Here is a 14,362-nt window from a genome sequence, read left to right as displayed (position 1 = left end):
TTCATTAACTCATACATAATATTTAAAATTCCCTTCAAAATATGAATGAATTTATGAACTTTGGTTATTGTGACGGTATAAGAACCCCTAAAACTTACCAGTGAAAGGGCTGAAATCGGTTTGAGCTTTCCATAAGTCCTGACTCTGCAGGACAGGACTTTCTGGTTCTCTGGGGTACTCATATACACAATGATATTTTTGTTTTTTAAACCACACTCCTTTCGACTTCTTCTGGAACAAATCAACCGTGTTATATATAAGATAAAATAGCTGTAACATATTACACTCACGTGTTCTGACCTTTCCAGGCTTTTTTCCGGTGATCGTAACGCAGACTTCGTTGGAGTGGCATACTTGTCCCAAGCAGAAGGAACGAACTCCGGTGTTTCTCCATCCTCATCGCTGCTGGTGCTCACGTCACTATCGGTAAGTTCCTCCACTATTTCCTCCATGGGTTTAATATCTTCCAACTAATCAAGAAAAATACAGTCAATGGAACAAGACCGTGCTTTTGTAAAGGATTACACCGAGTGTTATTTACAAGGTTTGGGAATGCTTACCATATCGTGAGGCGCAGCTCTGAGGGCTTTCAGCGATTCCTCATGCTCCCCCTCCTATATAGGGGATATCACAAAAACATAATATTACATACGACACAAAACAGAATAAATATACAAGGAAAAGGGGAATAAGCACAAAGTCAATTAACTTTACTCTGAAAATAGTGTACTCCGATCATTTTCCATTCAGTAATTTATCAATACAGAAAAATATTAATTAATAGAGAATAATTTAAAATAAGAAGTTGAGTATTTTATAGCATGGGAAAAAAATAAAAATATGTCCTCGTTACTTGTAAATAAAATAGTGTTTTGATGACTTTTTTAGAACAGATTAGATTAATATAGAAAATTAATATTATATTGCATAAATAAGTCTCCAACAAAAATATATTGATGATTTTTAATAACAGATAAAATAAAATTGTGTCATATTGTTTACCTTATATATTAATAAATGAAAACTGCGTTACTCTTTAAGGTTATTAGCATAGTTAATTGCATTTCCATTCATATGGAGCAAAAAAATAGAAAAGTTATGTTACAAATAATGAAATTATTTGGCACGGCGCATTCACCATTTTGCATACTGTTTCATTAACGCAACTTAATGTTAGTTGCAGAATTTGTAATCACAACACATAATCACTTATATTACATATGTAGTTTTGTGCGGCTTTCATTGCGGCTTCATTTAACTTTCAAAGAACTCGACTTTCAATTATATATGCATTTGTTATGGCTGTGAGGACAAACATTAGACAGTTGGAATTTTATTGAGACTTGAGATTAAGACAATCATAATGTTAAAAAATAAAACTGACAAAGAATTGCATCAAAATATAAATACAAATGAGAATTATCAATTATGTTCTTTTAATTTTTAAATTCAATTTGATAGATATTGGAGGAAGGGAACTAAAGCAAACAGGCTAATGATAATTGGTATACTTTCATAGTTAACGTAACAGAACAAATTTTAAAAACATATACAATTAGTATTACTCTTTTACCAAAAAAAAAACATAGTAAACTTAATCAACTACAGTATAATTTCAAAATTACTAGACAAGGTTTTACTAAAGTCTGTCTTTCACAAAGTGGTATCATGAAAATAAATTCTTGTAAATATAAATCTGATTATCTCAATGCATCATTCTGTTATTATATATTGCTTATTTATTCAGCTATGTTGTTATTTACCGAGGAAATCAAAACACTCCCACCTTGTTTAAAGTAGATTAGATTAGTATAGAAAATAAATATTATGTTACAGCAATACCTTAGCAAAAACTCATAAATGTTATTTTAACATGACAGGACGAGGACTTACGATCATCCAAAATATAAAAACACCACTACAGAGGCTCCAAACTACTAGTTATAACATACCTTCCATATAAACTCTCCGCTTGAGCTTGATCGAGTATCTGAACCACTGTCCCAATCCTGTTCGTCCGGTTCATTACTTTCGCTGAACGATGTAGACATCAGTTGATTATCCAGGGGTCCATTGAATCTTATGTCAGTTAAGACCCCAAGAATATCATGATCGGTTTCCATGTTTATATTTTCTTTCTGGGGGATGCTGTTCTCGTAAATTTGTTCTTCCTTCTCGTCCATCAACACCTCATTATGTTTCTTATTCTCCATATTAATTGCGTTTACATAATCGGCCTCGTTAATAATGTCTGAAGGATCAATAACATTTTCATACACCGGCGTTTCCACGGGTATCAAGGAGCTTGAAGAAGGGATGTTTATGTAAACACCAGTATCGTCGCTGTTGGAACCTTGCTTCTCGTCGTGGACATTAGTATCAAGGTCCTGGTCCGAGGGAGATTCATTCTCGACAACGGCGTTAGTCGCTGTTTCGTTATCGTTAATTACTTCATCGTTAACACACTCGTTCAAATTTAAATTTTCGTTCGTAACCTTACTGTCCTCTGTGCTCTCGGAGGTACTCTCCACGTGCTCAGGAATTAGTGAGTTTTGGGTGTACTTATCGAAAGACAGTAGTGAGGCTGGCAGTGATTTCCAGGGTTTGTCTTCGGGAGATGGTAAGGGCGCAACCTAAAATAAAAAGTTAGCTTCACTATGTGTCAGAGAGCAGAAATAACAATATCATGCCGTTAGAACGAACCAAAAATACTTGCACTAAGGCTGAAATAAATCATGAATATTAAATCAGCATATATTGAAAAGACGAAAAAGTGACTTTGTCTACTCGATAATAGCGAGATAGATGAAGTACGCCAACTTTTTTTTGGAAATTAACAGAAAGGCAATAAAAGGTATTTTCAAATGTATGCTCTTAATATATTAAGTGCAAACTTTTAAGTGCTTTTAGGATACACTTACAAAAATGATATTTTAGAAAATTGATGTCTAAATTAATAAATAATTTGTTTCTTAACGGAAGAATAAAGCGGAAGTGACAGACACTCTAGTAGTATACAGTAATCTGCCCGAAAATATTTACAAAAAAATACCATAGCGTATTAATACCAAGTCAAATTCAAAATAGCCACAAGCGCTCATATTTTGAAACGTGACTGAGGTGGCCATCACTCCCAAAAAATTAGGAATTATGGCCGCAATCGTTCAGGTCAATGTTGACGACCGTAACATAAATAACACTAAAACGGATATGCCCGTTAATATTTCTCCCTCCAACATAGTTGAAAAGAATTGATGGTATTGAAAAAATCGTAGCCAAAAATGAAGTAAACAAAAGCCACACAGATTAAAAATTATTTAAAAACGCTATCTGACAGTGATGACGATGACGAACCGCCAGCTATTTGCGTCAATTTTTGCCAAGATTGGGTTCAACCTATCTTTTGTCAACTTTGGATACATGACAAATGTATTGAATATGAAGGAAAATATGTTCCAACTCTGGGATACGAGATAAAAGAACTAAAATGAAAGTTCAGAGTAAAAGAGAACCAGTTAAATAAAGTGCTGCCCTCCTGTAACGACTGCGAAACATCACCTAATTTGAATCAATATATCTAAAACAAGGCCGGAATTTGGAAACCAATACATAAAATAAAAATGGCTATAAGTCCCTAACAATTTTCTTTCAAATAAATAGCTGGCATTACTACGGTGATTGAAAATAAAATATTCTGTATTATCGTAGACCTCATTTTTATGCAGTATGATGCATATTTATTAAAAATCAACTAGGATATGTTACTATAAAGTGTGGTTGGTGACCTAGTTAATACCGTAATTACTTTCTTGTCAACTCAATACTGCCTAGTAAAGTCACAGAACCGATAGATTTCATCATGATTTTTATAAAGGAATATATCGTATAACTTTACCTGTTTTTGAATGAAACACAGTCTGACGTCAACACTGGACGTATGATTCCTTTCACTGTCCAAAAAATCACCCGTAGAGTCCCGACTACACTCCAGAATATCCGGGCGAGAGATTTGCGAAGCCTCCGGCGATTCCACTAATAGTACCGGTTCGGTTTTGCTTTCCTCCTCCAAATTGGCCGTTTGCTCTCTGGCGACGTACGTCTCGTTGGCGCTGCTCTCGGTGACTTCCTTTACATCATCCGCAAAAAACGCCACGTGGTCTAAATCGTACAGGTTATCGTCAGGATCTGGTTCGGGCAGCGGGGTTTCTTTATCGTTCGCGCAAGCAAAATCCTCCAAGTTGAACAGTGTGTCGTTGGAGCAGCAGGAATCCTGACTGGGCGTGTGTCGGTGATTAGGAACTCTCAAGGGACTCTCGTTGGTTTGCGACGACAATATCGCGGGACCATCGGGCTCACCTTGATCTGACCAATCGCTATCGGTATCGTCCAATCTAAAAGTGACACCATTTAGCACACAGGGGTTGAATGGTGCGCAAGAGTTTCCTTACTTACACTAACGCTAACGAGATAGTAGAACGACGACGGTACGCGTGCTGGTACGCCATCGAAAAAGCAGAGGTAAAAAAACAAAAAACAAGCTTGCGAACTGCACATTAGAGTATATTTTAAAAAAATGACAAAAATTAAATGTCGAAAGCAAAAGGCATAAGAGTTGCTATGTTAAAATAATTACAAGACACACTGTAACATTACAGAATCAAAAGACTTATACATAATGTTAAAAATAATAGTAAAAGTAAATGATAAAAACACCACAGCCACCCCTATTGAGTAATACAAGCTTCCAATGTCTGGATGCGTTTGCGTTTTAATGCAGGCCTAAGAAATGATAAAGGAATTAATGCAGCACCAATGAGACACAGACAGATGACTTAGTACGAAGCGTGATGGTATTGATAAAAAGAAACACACCGAAAGATATATGCATCAAACAGCACTTACTTTTGCGTGTTCGTGTTCTCTGTGGTGGGCTGATCGTCATCATCGTCCTCCTCGAAACTCTCTTCGGGAATGGGGGACAGCGGTGTATTGTACACGTTGTACCTCAGGAAGACCTCGTTTCTCTCAGTCTGATCGAGTTCATCTTCCTCTTTGACGGCTTCGTGAGACGCGCCCTGCAAATGTACGGTGTTTTAATTGGAATCCCTAAACAAACAACATGCCACTACCTGAGCGTGTGGCAATTTCTCCAACAGTTCATTCCTAATTGCCGCCATTATTTCGTCATCCCGTCCAAACCCAACATAACTGCCTGTAAACAAAGCCACAAGTTTATTCAACAGCTTATGTAACGAAGCAACAATTGGTATTATTTACAACTTTATCTCTAATTTCCTGCATGGAAATTATAGGGCCACATCTACATCTTTCAATAATTAATATACACGTTATAGAGACGTTAATAAGTGAAATTTTAATTAGAGGTTATTAAGAGAGGGAGTCCAATTAACCTCGGTGTTTATATACAATAGCTATCTTGTTGATGATTAATAGCAAACGTTATACTATTTAAAACACACCTGTATATTACACTAAAAAAATGCAGTATAGTCATCTTTGACCAGAAAAAATTTAAGCGATCTTTGTGAGTCATCAGCATTAAATATTAATTCCATTCGTGTAACGATATAAGAAAACAGGCAAACAATGTGAAAAACAACGTAATAAGGCTGGCGTAAATGGGAAAAGATCTTGCACAACAATTTTGGACCTACATCAACACATTGATGCATTATTTTCGTGAGATTTTAACTGGTATCATTAGCACTTATTTATTTCTAACAATTTATTTAAAGTTCTTTATATCAAACTTTAATTTTGATACATACTCATTTGAATAGAAATATGTGTAACACATGCAAATGCAGTTAATAAGATCAATAACAAGCACAGGTTCAAAGTCTAATGGAAATCAGGAAATATTTTGTACAACTATTTAAGACAGACCTACTCCAAAAATGTAAGTTATTTTAGAAAAATTATGGACAACAATGTTTTATTATACATAACTTAGAGTGTTATCATCATGGTTTCAATAAGTTGTTAAGCAGATTCTATTTAAACAAATATTTGGGATATTATCATTTAAACTTTCAATCGTGTTGCATATATTAGTACTTTTCTGTATCGGGATTGCATGCAATTGTAAATTAAAAGGGAAGAAAACATTAGATCCATTTTAAAATATCAATATTAAGATATGAAGATATAAATATTATATGAAGAGGTAACAAAGCTAACCAAGAATTGGGAACTTCTCTAGGTCATAATATCTGGTGCGTCATGCTTTGTTTAGACATATATTTACCTTTACTGGTACTTGGTTGGGGTTCAATGTTACCCGACAACTTATCGTTGTTTGACTGGGGATGTAAAAACCATCCACCTCCAGATTCCCATCTACTGTTCCCTTTATCTGGCGCAAAAACACAGTTAACGCAATTCAAAATAATACGTCAAATAAATTACCTTCAGGGGACTCGGAATTATCGTCGTGCTCCAAAACAAACGTCCCGTCCTTCCTCTCTTCTTTGACGAACGTTCCGTCGTTTCTCTCGTCTTTCACAAATGTCCCGTCGTTCCTCTCCTCTTTCACAAACGTCCCGTTTTTGTTGAAGGTAGCGTCGCCTCGAGCTTCCATGACGTAGGTGTTATTCTGAGTCTCGCCACGTTCCTCTGCTATTTTTTGGTTACCATCTTCTATAAACAACATACTTTGTGGTTCTGACGAGAAACTGTCGAACAAGTTCTCGTTGCTCGCCCTATTAGAATCGAACGATTTCCCCAGGAAGTTGTCCCAGGTTTCAAGCGAGTAGTTGAGTTTAGCCTGAGGATTAATGGGCTGGGATTCTAACGGAACGAAATTTGATGAGAATTCCATGGTTCCTTCTTGACCTTTCACCTCTTGGGGGGCATCAAACAAGTTCAAACTGGAGTAGGGACTCTCGGTGTTGAAGGATATTTCTTGCTTTTTCCTGAACGGGGTACTTGTGCATAGTGTGTGATGAGTCAAAGTGTTGGGTATCATTTCATCCTGATCTTTGCTGATATCAAAAGCCACTCTTGGCTTCGCTTCTGTAACATTCAGAGATTCCGGAGTTTTATCGGTTGTTTCCACAATTACTTGTATGGGATTACTGTCTTGTTCTTCATTCGAATCCAGTGCATTATTGGAATTTAATAAACTATCAATTGATGAGGGTTCCGGTTCGGTATTTTCTTCACGAGTCAACGGTGTGTTTTTGCTACCGACCTCAGTGTAACTGAGGGAAGCTTGTTTCCGTTCTTCGTTCAGGAAAGATGCTACTTGTAGATTGGTGTCTTTTTTCGAATCACTGTCCGTATCCATTCGATATAAATTTTCGCTGATATCTTCGACGGGACTCGACCTATTACTTTCGATATAATCGAGTTCTTTAGGTATGCCCGATTCGTCGTCGGTGCTGAGATAGTTATCTTCGTCCACTTCTTTCTCGGTGGTATCGCTGGTGACGTCACCTGATATGGAATTGGCGCTGAAATCTTCGGAACACTCGCTGGCGGAGTCGTTCTCGTCGGCTTCCTCCTCAACTCGGAATACGGAATCCAGGTCCTTATAGGTCCCGCTATCGCTGAGTATTTTAGTAGGGGGTGGCGGTGTCAGCCGTTCGATCTTTGGTCCCTCCACGAAACTCTGCTTCAATTCCGGCACGAAACTCTCGCTGAACACCTGCTCCCTGGACGAAGCAGATGAGTTCGAACCGACGGAGGTCTTGCGGGATATGTCTGGCGCACTTGATATTTTCATAATGAAGAAATCTTCGATATCGTTTGTATTTACACTATGACTACTTTTTACATTTTCAACAGTTTCACTACAAAAATCAGGTACATTCTGAGATTCCTTAAGAGTTATTTCGCAATCTTGAACCGCTCCGATCTGTTTGCCTTGCTTATCAGGGCTCGTAAGCACACTCATTAAATCCTTATTATTTCGAATGATATCAGATAATTTGGGGACTAGTACGAGCGCCGACTGACGATCGCTTGACGCGCCTTCGCGAGATTCCTCGTTTTGTACTAAATCGTCGGGTTGAGGTAAGTTATTTTGATTTTCGTTTCTTTCCTCCTCGATAAACTGCTGGCAGACGTCCCTTATCTCGTCCACATAGATACATTCGTTGAACTGCAACGAATTCGATTCGATCAAGTCGAAACTGTTTTGATTCTGCTCTTGGTCTAGGCTAGCTATGATGTCGGGCAGATTCTGCTTTTGCCCGACAGACACGTCGATGAAATCATTGGGATGCCGCTGCTTGTCCTCTGTGTCCGTCGGTTCTTCGGGCATCTTGGCCGGCTCGCAGTTCCTGAGCCGTTCCTCTATTTCATTTTTGATGCAGCCGATCCGATCGTCAAGCAGTTGCTCGCCGTCTACGCTACCGAAGTCGCTGTTCCGCTCGCTGTTGTGCAATGTGGCGTAGCCCAGGTCGCTTTTGTTCTCACTGTCCTGCCTGCTAAAGCTCCTGCTGTCGTCGCCGATCCCGATGATCTCCGCCAACTTCGAGCCGCTGGTATTCAAGGGCCCAAACTTGTCGATGGTGACGTTGTAGACGTTGAATACTTGATTCACCGGCTTGATCTCGCTAGGACTGTTGAGCTCGTGCAGTAAGCTCAGGTTCGAATTATTTCTGCTGCTGCTGTCGGGCACGAACAGTAAACTGTCTCTTCGTTCCAGTTGTAATTTTCGTAATTCCTCCTCGAAGGTGTTCTCCACGCTCAACAAATTCCCTTCGCTACTGAAACTCAAACCCGCCGACTCCAAGTTTGATTTCTTCCCGCTTTTATTCGCTCTATAGTCCAGACTGGGCAATGGCGTCTCGGACTCGGATTCTGAGTAATCGACGTGGGTTAGCACCATCAGATCAGCGACGGATCGCGATTTTAACTTGACCTTCTCGGTGTAAGCGCCTCGCTCCACCTTCTTCTTCCAGTTCTCCTCTTCGGTCTCGCTCTCGCTGCTCCCCGGTTGCTTGAAGATCATACTATCCGTCAGACTGTCATTCTGATTCGGAGAATCCGGCGTTTTCTCGTTCGCGGAAAATATCGACGGCCCCAATTTGAAATCCACGTTGGGTTTGGCACTGTGGTCCGAGCTGGTGGATATGTTTTCCAATTCCAAGGCGGTGTCCAACGTTTTGATCGCCTCCGACACGCCCTTCACGTAACTGGCGTCTCCGATGTCCTGCAGCCACGACTCCATCGGTTGGGCGCTGACGAGATTGTCGAGGGAGCCGTGAAGATTGTTCAAGCTGGGCGACATCGGTTTGGAGATGACAGCGTCGTGGGGTTCCATGATGATGCTTACCGTGTAATTATCGGTTTTGACGATGGTGTTCGGCTTCAGCGATTCCCATCTCTGATCGAAGTCGTTGGTGGCATTGGGGATCTGGTTCTTCGTGTTCCGGTACACCTGAAGCAGATCGGAGAGCATGATGTCGATTTGTGCTATTTTAGGCCGCGTCTCTATGTTGCTCCAACACAACTGGATCAAGCGATATCTGAAACAGATGGGTATAATAAAAATTCCGTCTTATCCGTCATAAAAAAGAACATACATGTAATCGGTGTACATTTCTGACTTGCTCGGTTTTCCAAGTCGTAACTGTTCCACTCCGAACACCCTAGAAATGACATCGTCATCATCCAAATCACCATAAGGCTGGGCGCCGTTCTCGCATATCTCCCACAACACCACGCCCAGAGACCACACGTTCGCGTCTGGTGTCATTTTACGAGGCTGGATGGTGGTGGGGGTACACTCGAGCGATTCGGGAGATCTCCAACGTACAGGTACCAGGGGTTCGCCTCCTTTATAGTAGTCTTCCGGGTATTTCGACGGTCCCAGGCCATAATCTCCTATCTTTAGCGTTAGGTTATCCGTCAGAAGACAATTTCTCGCAGCCAAATCACTGAAATGTACAAATGGCGTTGTAGAGCTCGGTTAAGGTAATGTCGATCAAAGTGCACTTACTGATGTACCAAACCATGATCGTGCAGATGTCTTAAGGCTGACGTGACTTCGCAGCACCACTGCAACGCTTTATCCTCAGCACCCACGTTCCTAAGCCGGGCTTTTAGGTCACCAAGTGGGCAGGACTCCTGGAGGAGCAACAGCGGCGCCGCTCCGACACACCGACCTTTCAGACTCAACAGACTCGGATGCTCGGGCGCCAGGTACATGGAGGCGTCGTTCAAGAACAGCACCCTCTGGCGAGCGTCGGAGGCCGCATCCAAGATCCTGACCACGACTGGTGTCCATGTCTTGCCAGTATCTAAATCCTGTGCTGCTCCTTCCACCACCTGAATGAACAAATCATAAGATAATCTAAATAAAACATGAATATGATGATGTCCTGCATACCTTTCCAAACCATCCTTTTCCGAGTTCCTTAATGTATTTTAGTTTGATACGGGGAAAGTCTTTCTTAGAAGGGTCTGAAATCGAACGAATGTCATGAAAAATTCATCGAATTTATTCCGACATGACTCACCAAACCAAAAACTGACATCAATATCACCATAAACATAATCATCCGATGTACGAGTCTGGAAAGAAATAAAGTTGTTACAATAACATTCAATTGTTATTTGCGCACATATAAGCTGTGTGAATTAATTGTAAAGAGGTTTTAAAGATCTTTTTATTATAAAACAATATATTTTATCACAATTAATTCGGTATTACTGATCCTAAATTATTGAACATCGTCTGTTTCCAACACCTCTTGGTCTTCTCTTTATTCTTAAACCAGTATATAATTTGATGAGAAGACTCTCCATTCATATCAGCAAAAAATATAGTCAACATCGTGTCTTGTTAAATACTCTACATAATTGAATCTTCTGTTATATTGAAAAGTAGTGAAGAGGCAATGTAAACAGGTTTAACGCAATTTGATTGTTATGTATATATACCGAGATACATTCCACAGCCTAAGTCATTGAGACTCGCTATGTGTTATTTTTTTGCAAAATTAATTTGTTCTTAACGAGTAGGTGGCTTAATCTAAACCCACATGCAGGATCTGTTACTGATCTTTCTTTCTGTTTCTTCTTTGTACCGCAGTTCAATTTGTCTAATTTCCATAAAATGTGTTCCGAAAATGTATAGAAGACTTATTTCACGAATATATAGTATCGAATATAATGTATATAATGTTGTAACTGCTATCCACCATGCATTTCTGCTTTATAACATACAGAGTGTCCATTGGAAAATTTGGATTCTGCAATAACGGTTAATTGTCGTTGAGCGTGTGGATTTAGTAGTTTTGCGATTGAAGAAAATTTAAAGATTAATGTTATTCTATTGCTGCAGATATACGTCGTTCTCTCCATAAACTTTAATCACTTCCACACTCAAGTGTCAAGTTCCAGGTACAAGTTGATAAGTTAAAAAAAATAATTTCCATCCTAACAAAATGCCACTGTTGCTAAAATATTCGATATTAAGCGGCATATACTAAATAAAGTAATATTCAGTGACAAAGCCATGACATCATTATTAGTCATTCCAGGTATGTTTGACACGCCATATTTGCCGGTTACGTAATGGGATCGTTTTTCTTTGAAACACCGTACATGTACAAAAACACGGATATCTTTTCTATTTTCTTTTTATTAATCTCCTAGAACGTCAACAATCTGCCCGTGGGAAATAAGTATTATTATATGATTTCAGTTATATAATATAACTATCCTGGCATGTAGAAGATCACTTCAGTAAGTGATCTACTGTACAACTTATAATCTAAATCTTATTCATTCTATTCTAAGTTATTTTAAAGTCTATCCTAACTTATTCTAAAAACTATTCTAGCTTATTCTAGAGATTATTAAATCTCACTCTATAATCTCACACTAGACTTTAAAATAAAATTTAGATTATGAATTGTACAGCGGATCACTTGCTGAAGTGATCTTCTACATGATATGATGGTTATATTATACAACGGAAATCATACAATAATACTTATTGCCCACGGGCAGATTGTTGACGTTCTAAGAGACTAATAAAAAAATAGTTAGAGGAATGAGATGGGTGTGTGGGAATAGTTATAAAACATTCGAGAGAATAGTTTTTTAAAACCACATTAGTTCTATTTTACCTATGAAATCAGTAAATTCCCGGGCAAAAAGTTCTTCAAAAACAAAACTATTAGAGAAAATACTGTAAATTGGTTAGTCTTATTAAACTAATTCACAATACTTATACATTAATATAAAAACAAACTTTATACTTACTATTACTTGTTCGTTGGCTAGGAAGACATTGTTATTATATAGCGGTGGTGACAGTGGAGTGAAAATAGTAAACTCTCCATTTGCTATGGGATTAATTTGTCCATGGTCCAAGTTCGATGCTACGGACGCAACCACGGGACTATCACGGAATTCCTTCAAACGAAAACAGAATGTATCGTTAGTAAAACACACTCCCATGCTTGACTATATGAAAATTACTAAATAAAATAAAAAATAACACATTCTTTTACGACTCAACTCTGCTGGCAACCAAAAGATAAATCTACGAGTTTGAGATAACGATGTTAAATGGTGCTTCTATGATTTTGTATAATTTTTTTCAAACAAAAATCGAAATATTTACATTGCTAACGACACAGGCTAAAATTAAACATAAACATTTTTATGTTTACTGATACGATCTGTCTAGATTATACTCCGGCATGCATTAAACACTCTAAATAAATTAAGTAACAGCTGTAAATTAGGTTAGGCTTAATCATACTTGTACACACTCCATTTAAAAGAAATGGTTCCACTCCCCGTACGGAAATCTTCTGACGACCAGAGGCCATACGTATGACTGTTAATTTCGTACGTAGTTTTATCGGGAATCCGACATTTAGTTAATAAAAAAAAACTATTAATTCCTCGGATCTAGGCGTTTGTTTCGTTCTAAGCGTGCTTAAAACTAATAATCTGTAGCAAGCGACATAGTTTTTATTTGTTTAACAATTTGTAAGATTACTATCGCATCATTTACTAAACCGATACGAGGGACAGTCAAAACTAACGTATCTTTACATGTGGAACATTAAGCTAATTAAGTTTGTAAAGAATTATATCATTATCTTTCATTGTTTCATATTACATTAAATTAAATTTTTCAAATACAGATCTTGTATACACATCTTTAAATTTCCGTTACTTTTCCGCAAATTTATCGAACAATATTCTTATATTTCCATGGAAATTTATCTTAAACAAAAAAAGAAACAAACATAGAAAGATAAAACCAACACACCAGTTTGGGTTTATTAACAAACATTCAGCAACTGATTAGGTGCACAGAATAACAAATGTAATTAAAAAAAACTTACGAAGATAAAAACATTATGTTCAACTATATTTTTAGAAGTAACACAAGCCTTTGATAAGGTTTAGCATGACGGACTCGTTCACAATCTATAGAAAATGTTACCAAAGCAACACAATGAAATATTAAAATCTTACATCAGTATGTAAGTCAGTATGTTTTAGAGTCTAAAAAGACGAAATACTCTATTTAAAAAGAGACAAAAGAAGGTGTACCACAAGAAAATGTGTTGGGCCTAATGCTTTAACTACTTTACACCTGTGATATACCACGAATGGAAAATATCAAGATAGTCCTATTTAGATATACAGAGACAATAGCGAATGAACAAACCAGTGACAATATAAATAATTAGACCTAAACCTAGAAAATAAGCATAACCAAAGTAAATATGTGCATAGGCAGTTCACCTATAATCAGTCCGCACAAACACCAATAACAATAAATAATACCATAACACCAATATATCCGAGTGACTCTTGATCCAAAACTTCTTGAATAGAACATAAAAGAAACCGGAGATAACCGGAGTTAAAATATAAGAAAATGTATTGGTTAATTATAAGAAAATCACAATTATCAGTACCTAATACATTATTATTATCCAAATAAATAGTAACAGCTATATGTATATACAGAATCCAATTATGTAGATGTTTTGTAAAAATAAATGTTAATATAATGCAAGTTTACCATGATAAAGTCCTGAGGAGCATAGTAAAGACATCCAAGACACCCACCAAGTTAAATATCGATTGTCACTCGGGAAATAAAGAGACACAGGCTCCATACGCATGTTAATGTCGAAGTATTGCAACTCTTGAATCACACTAGAACAGGGCACAGACTCAAAAGAATCAAATGATTTGATCTCGTGTAGTGTGTTCAAGTGCATTTAATAGAAAAAACATCAATGTTAATATATAAATATTATTAGACTAGAGACTAGTTAGGGTTAGAAGTTAGGGTCGATGGGCCCTTCTAGATATATACCTGGACTCAAACTATTGTAAAGACAAACAG

The 14,362-nt window shown here is 37.7% G+C and overlaps 1 protein-coding gene across 12 annotated transcripts in view; it reads right to left on the bottom strand.

Moving 5' to 3' along the window:
* LOC143198196 (uncharacterized) overlaps positions 1 to 14,362 on the bottom strand; it is an 80,128-nt gene that overhangs the window by 4,922 nt on the left and 60,844 nt on the right. For 2 of the 12 annotated variants that reach the window (XM_076407295.1, XM_076407300.1), the window contains exons 3-16: positions 12,244 to 12,396; positions 10,491 to 10,545; positions 10,361 to 10,434; positions 9,971 to 10,299; positions 9,555 to 9,908; positions 6,430 to 9,497; positions 6,269 to 6,376; positions 5,130 to 5,212; positions 4,903 to 5,075; positions 3,896 to 4,391; positions 1,953 to 2,633; positions 561 to 614; positions 291 to 470; positions 99 to 231 (exon numbers count right to left, since the gene is read on the bottom strand). In XM_076407295.1, coding sequence (XP_076263410.1) covers positions 99 to 231; positions 291 to 470; positions 561 to 614; positions 1,953 to 2,633; positions 3,896 to 4,391; positions 4,903 to 5,075; positions 5,130 to 5,212; positions 6,269 to 6,376; positions 6,430 to 9,497; positions 9,555 to 9,908; positions 9,971 to 10,299; positions 10,361 to 10,434; positions 10,491 to 10,545; positions 12,244 to 12,396 — 5,941 coding nt within the window. Of the gene's footprint in view, positions 1 to 98; positions 232 to 290; positions 471 to 560; positions 615 to 1,952; positions 2,634 to 3,895; positions 4,392 to 4,902; positions 5,076 to 5,129; positions 5,213 to 6,268; positions 6,377 to 6,429; positions 9,498 to 9,554; positions 9,909 to 9,970; positions 10,300 to 10,360; positions 10,435 to 10,490; positions 10,546 to 12,243; positions 12,397 to 12,748; positions 12,869 to 14,362 lie in introns of those variants that run through there. The other 10 variants (XM_076407296.1, XM_076407301.1, XM_076407297.1 and 7 more) reach the window with 6 other exon arrangements.

The sequence above is a fragment of the Rhynchophorus ferrugineus genome, unplaced genomic scaffold (genome assembly GCF_030347505.1).
Source record: "Rhynchophorus ferrugineus isolate W39M unplaced genomic scaffold, kcgeb_rfMv2 rfM6, whole genome shotgun sequence".
Lineage (NCBI taxonomy): Eukaryota > Metazoa > Arthropoda > Insecta > Coleoptera > Curculionidae > Rhynchophorus > Rhynchophorus ferrugineus.
Note: the sequence above shows the minus strand (reverse complement) of the source record. Positions and strands in the feature narration are given on the sequence as shown.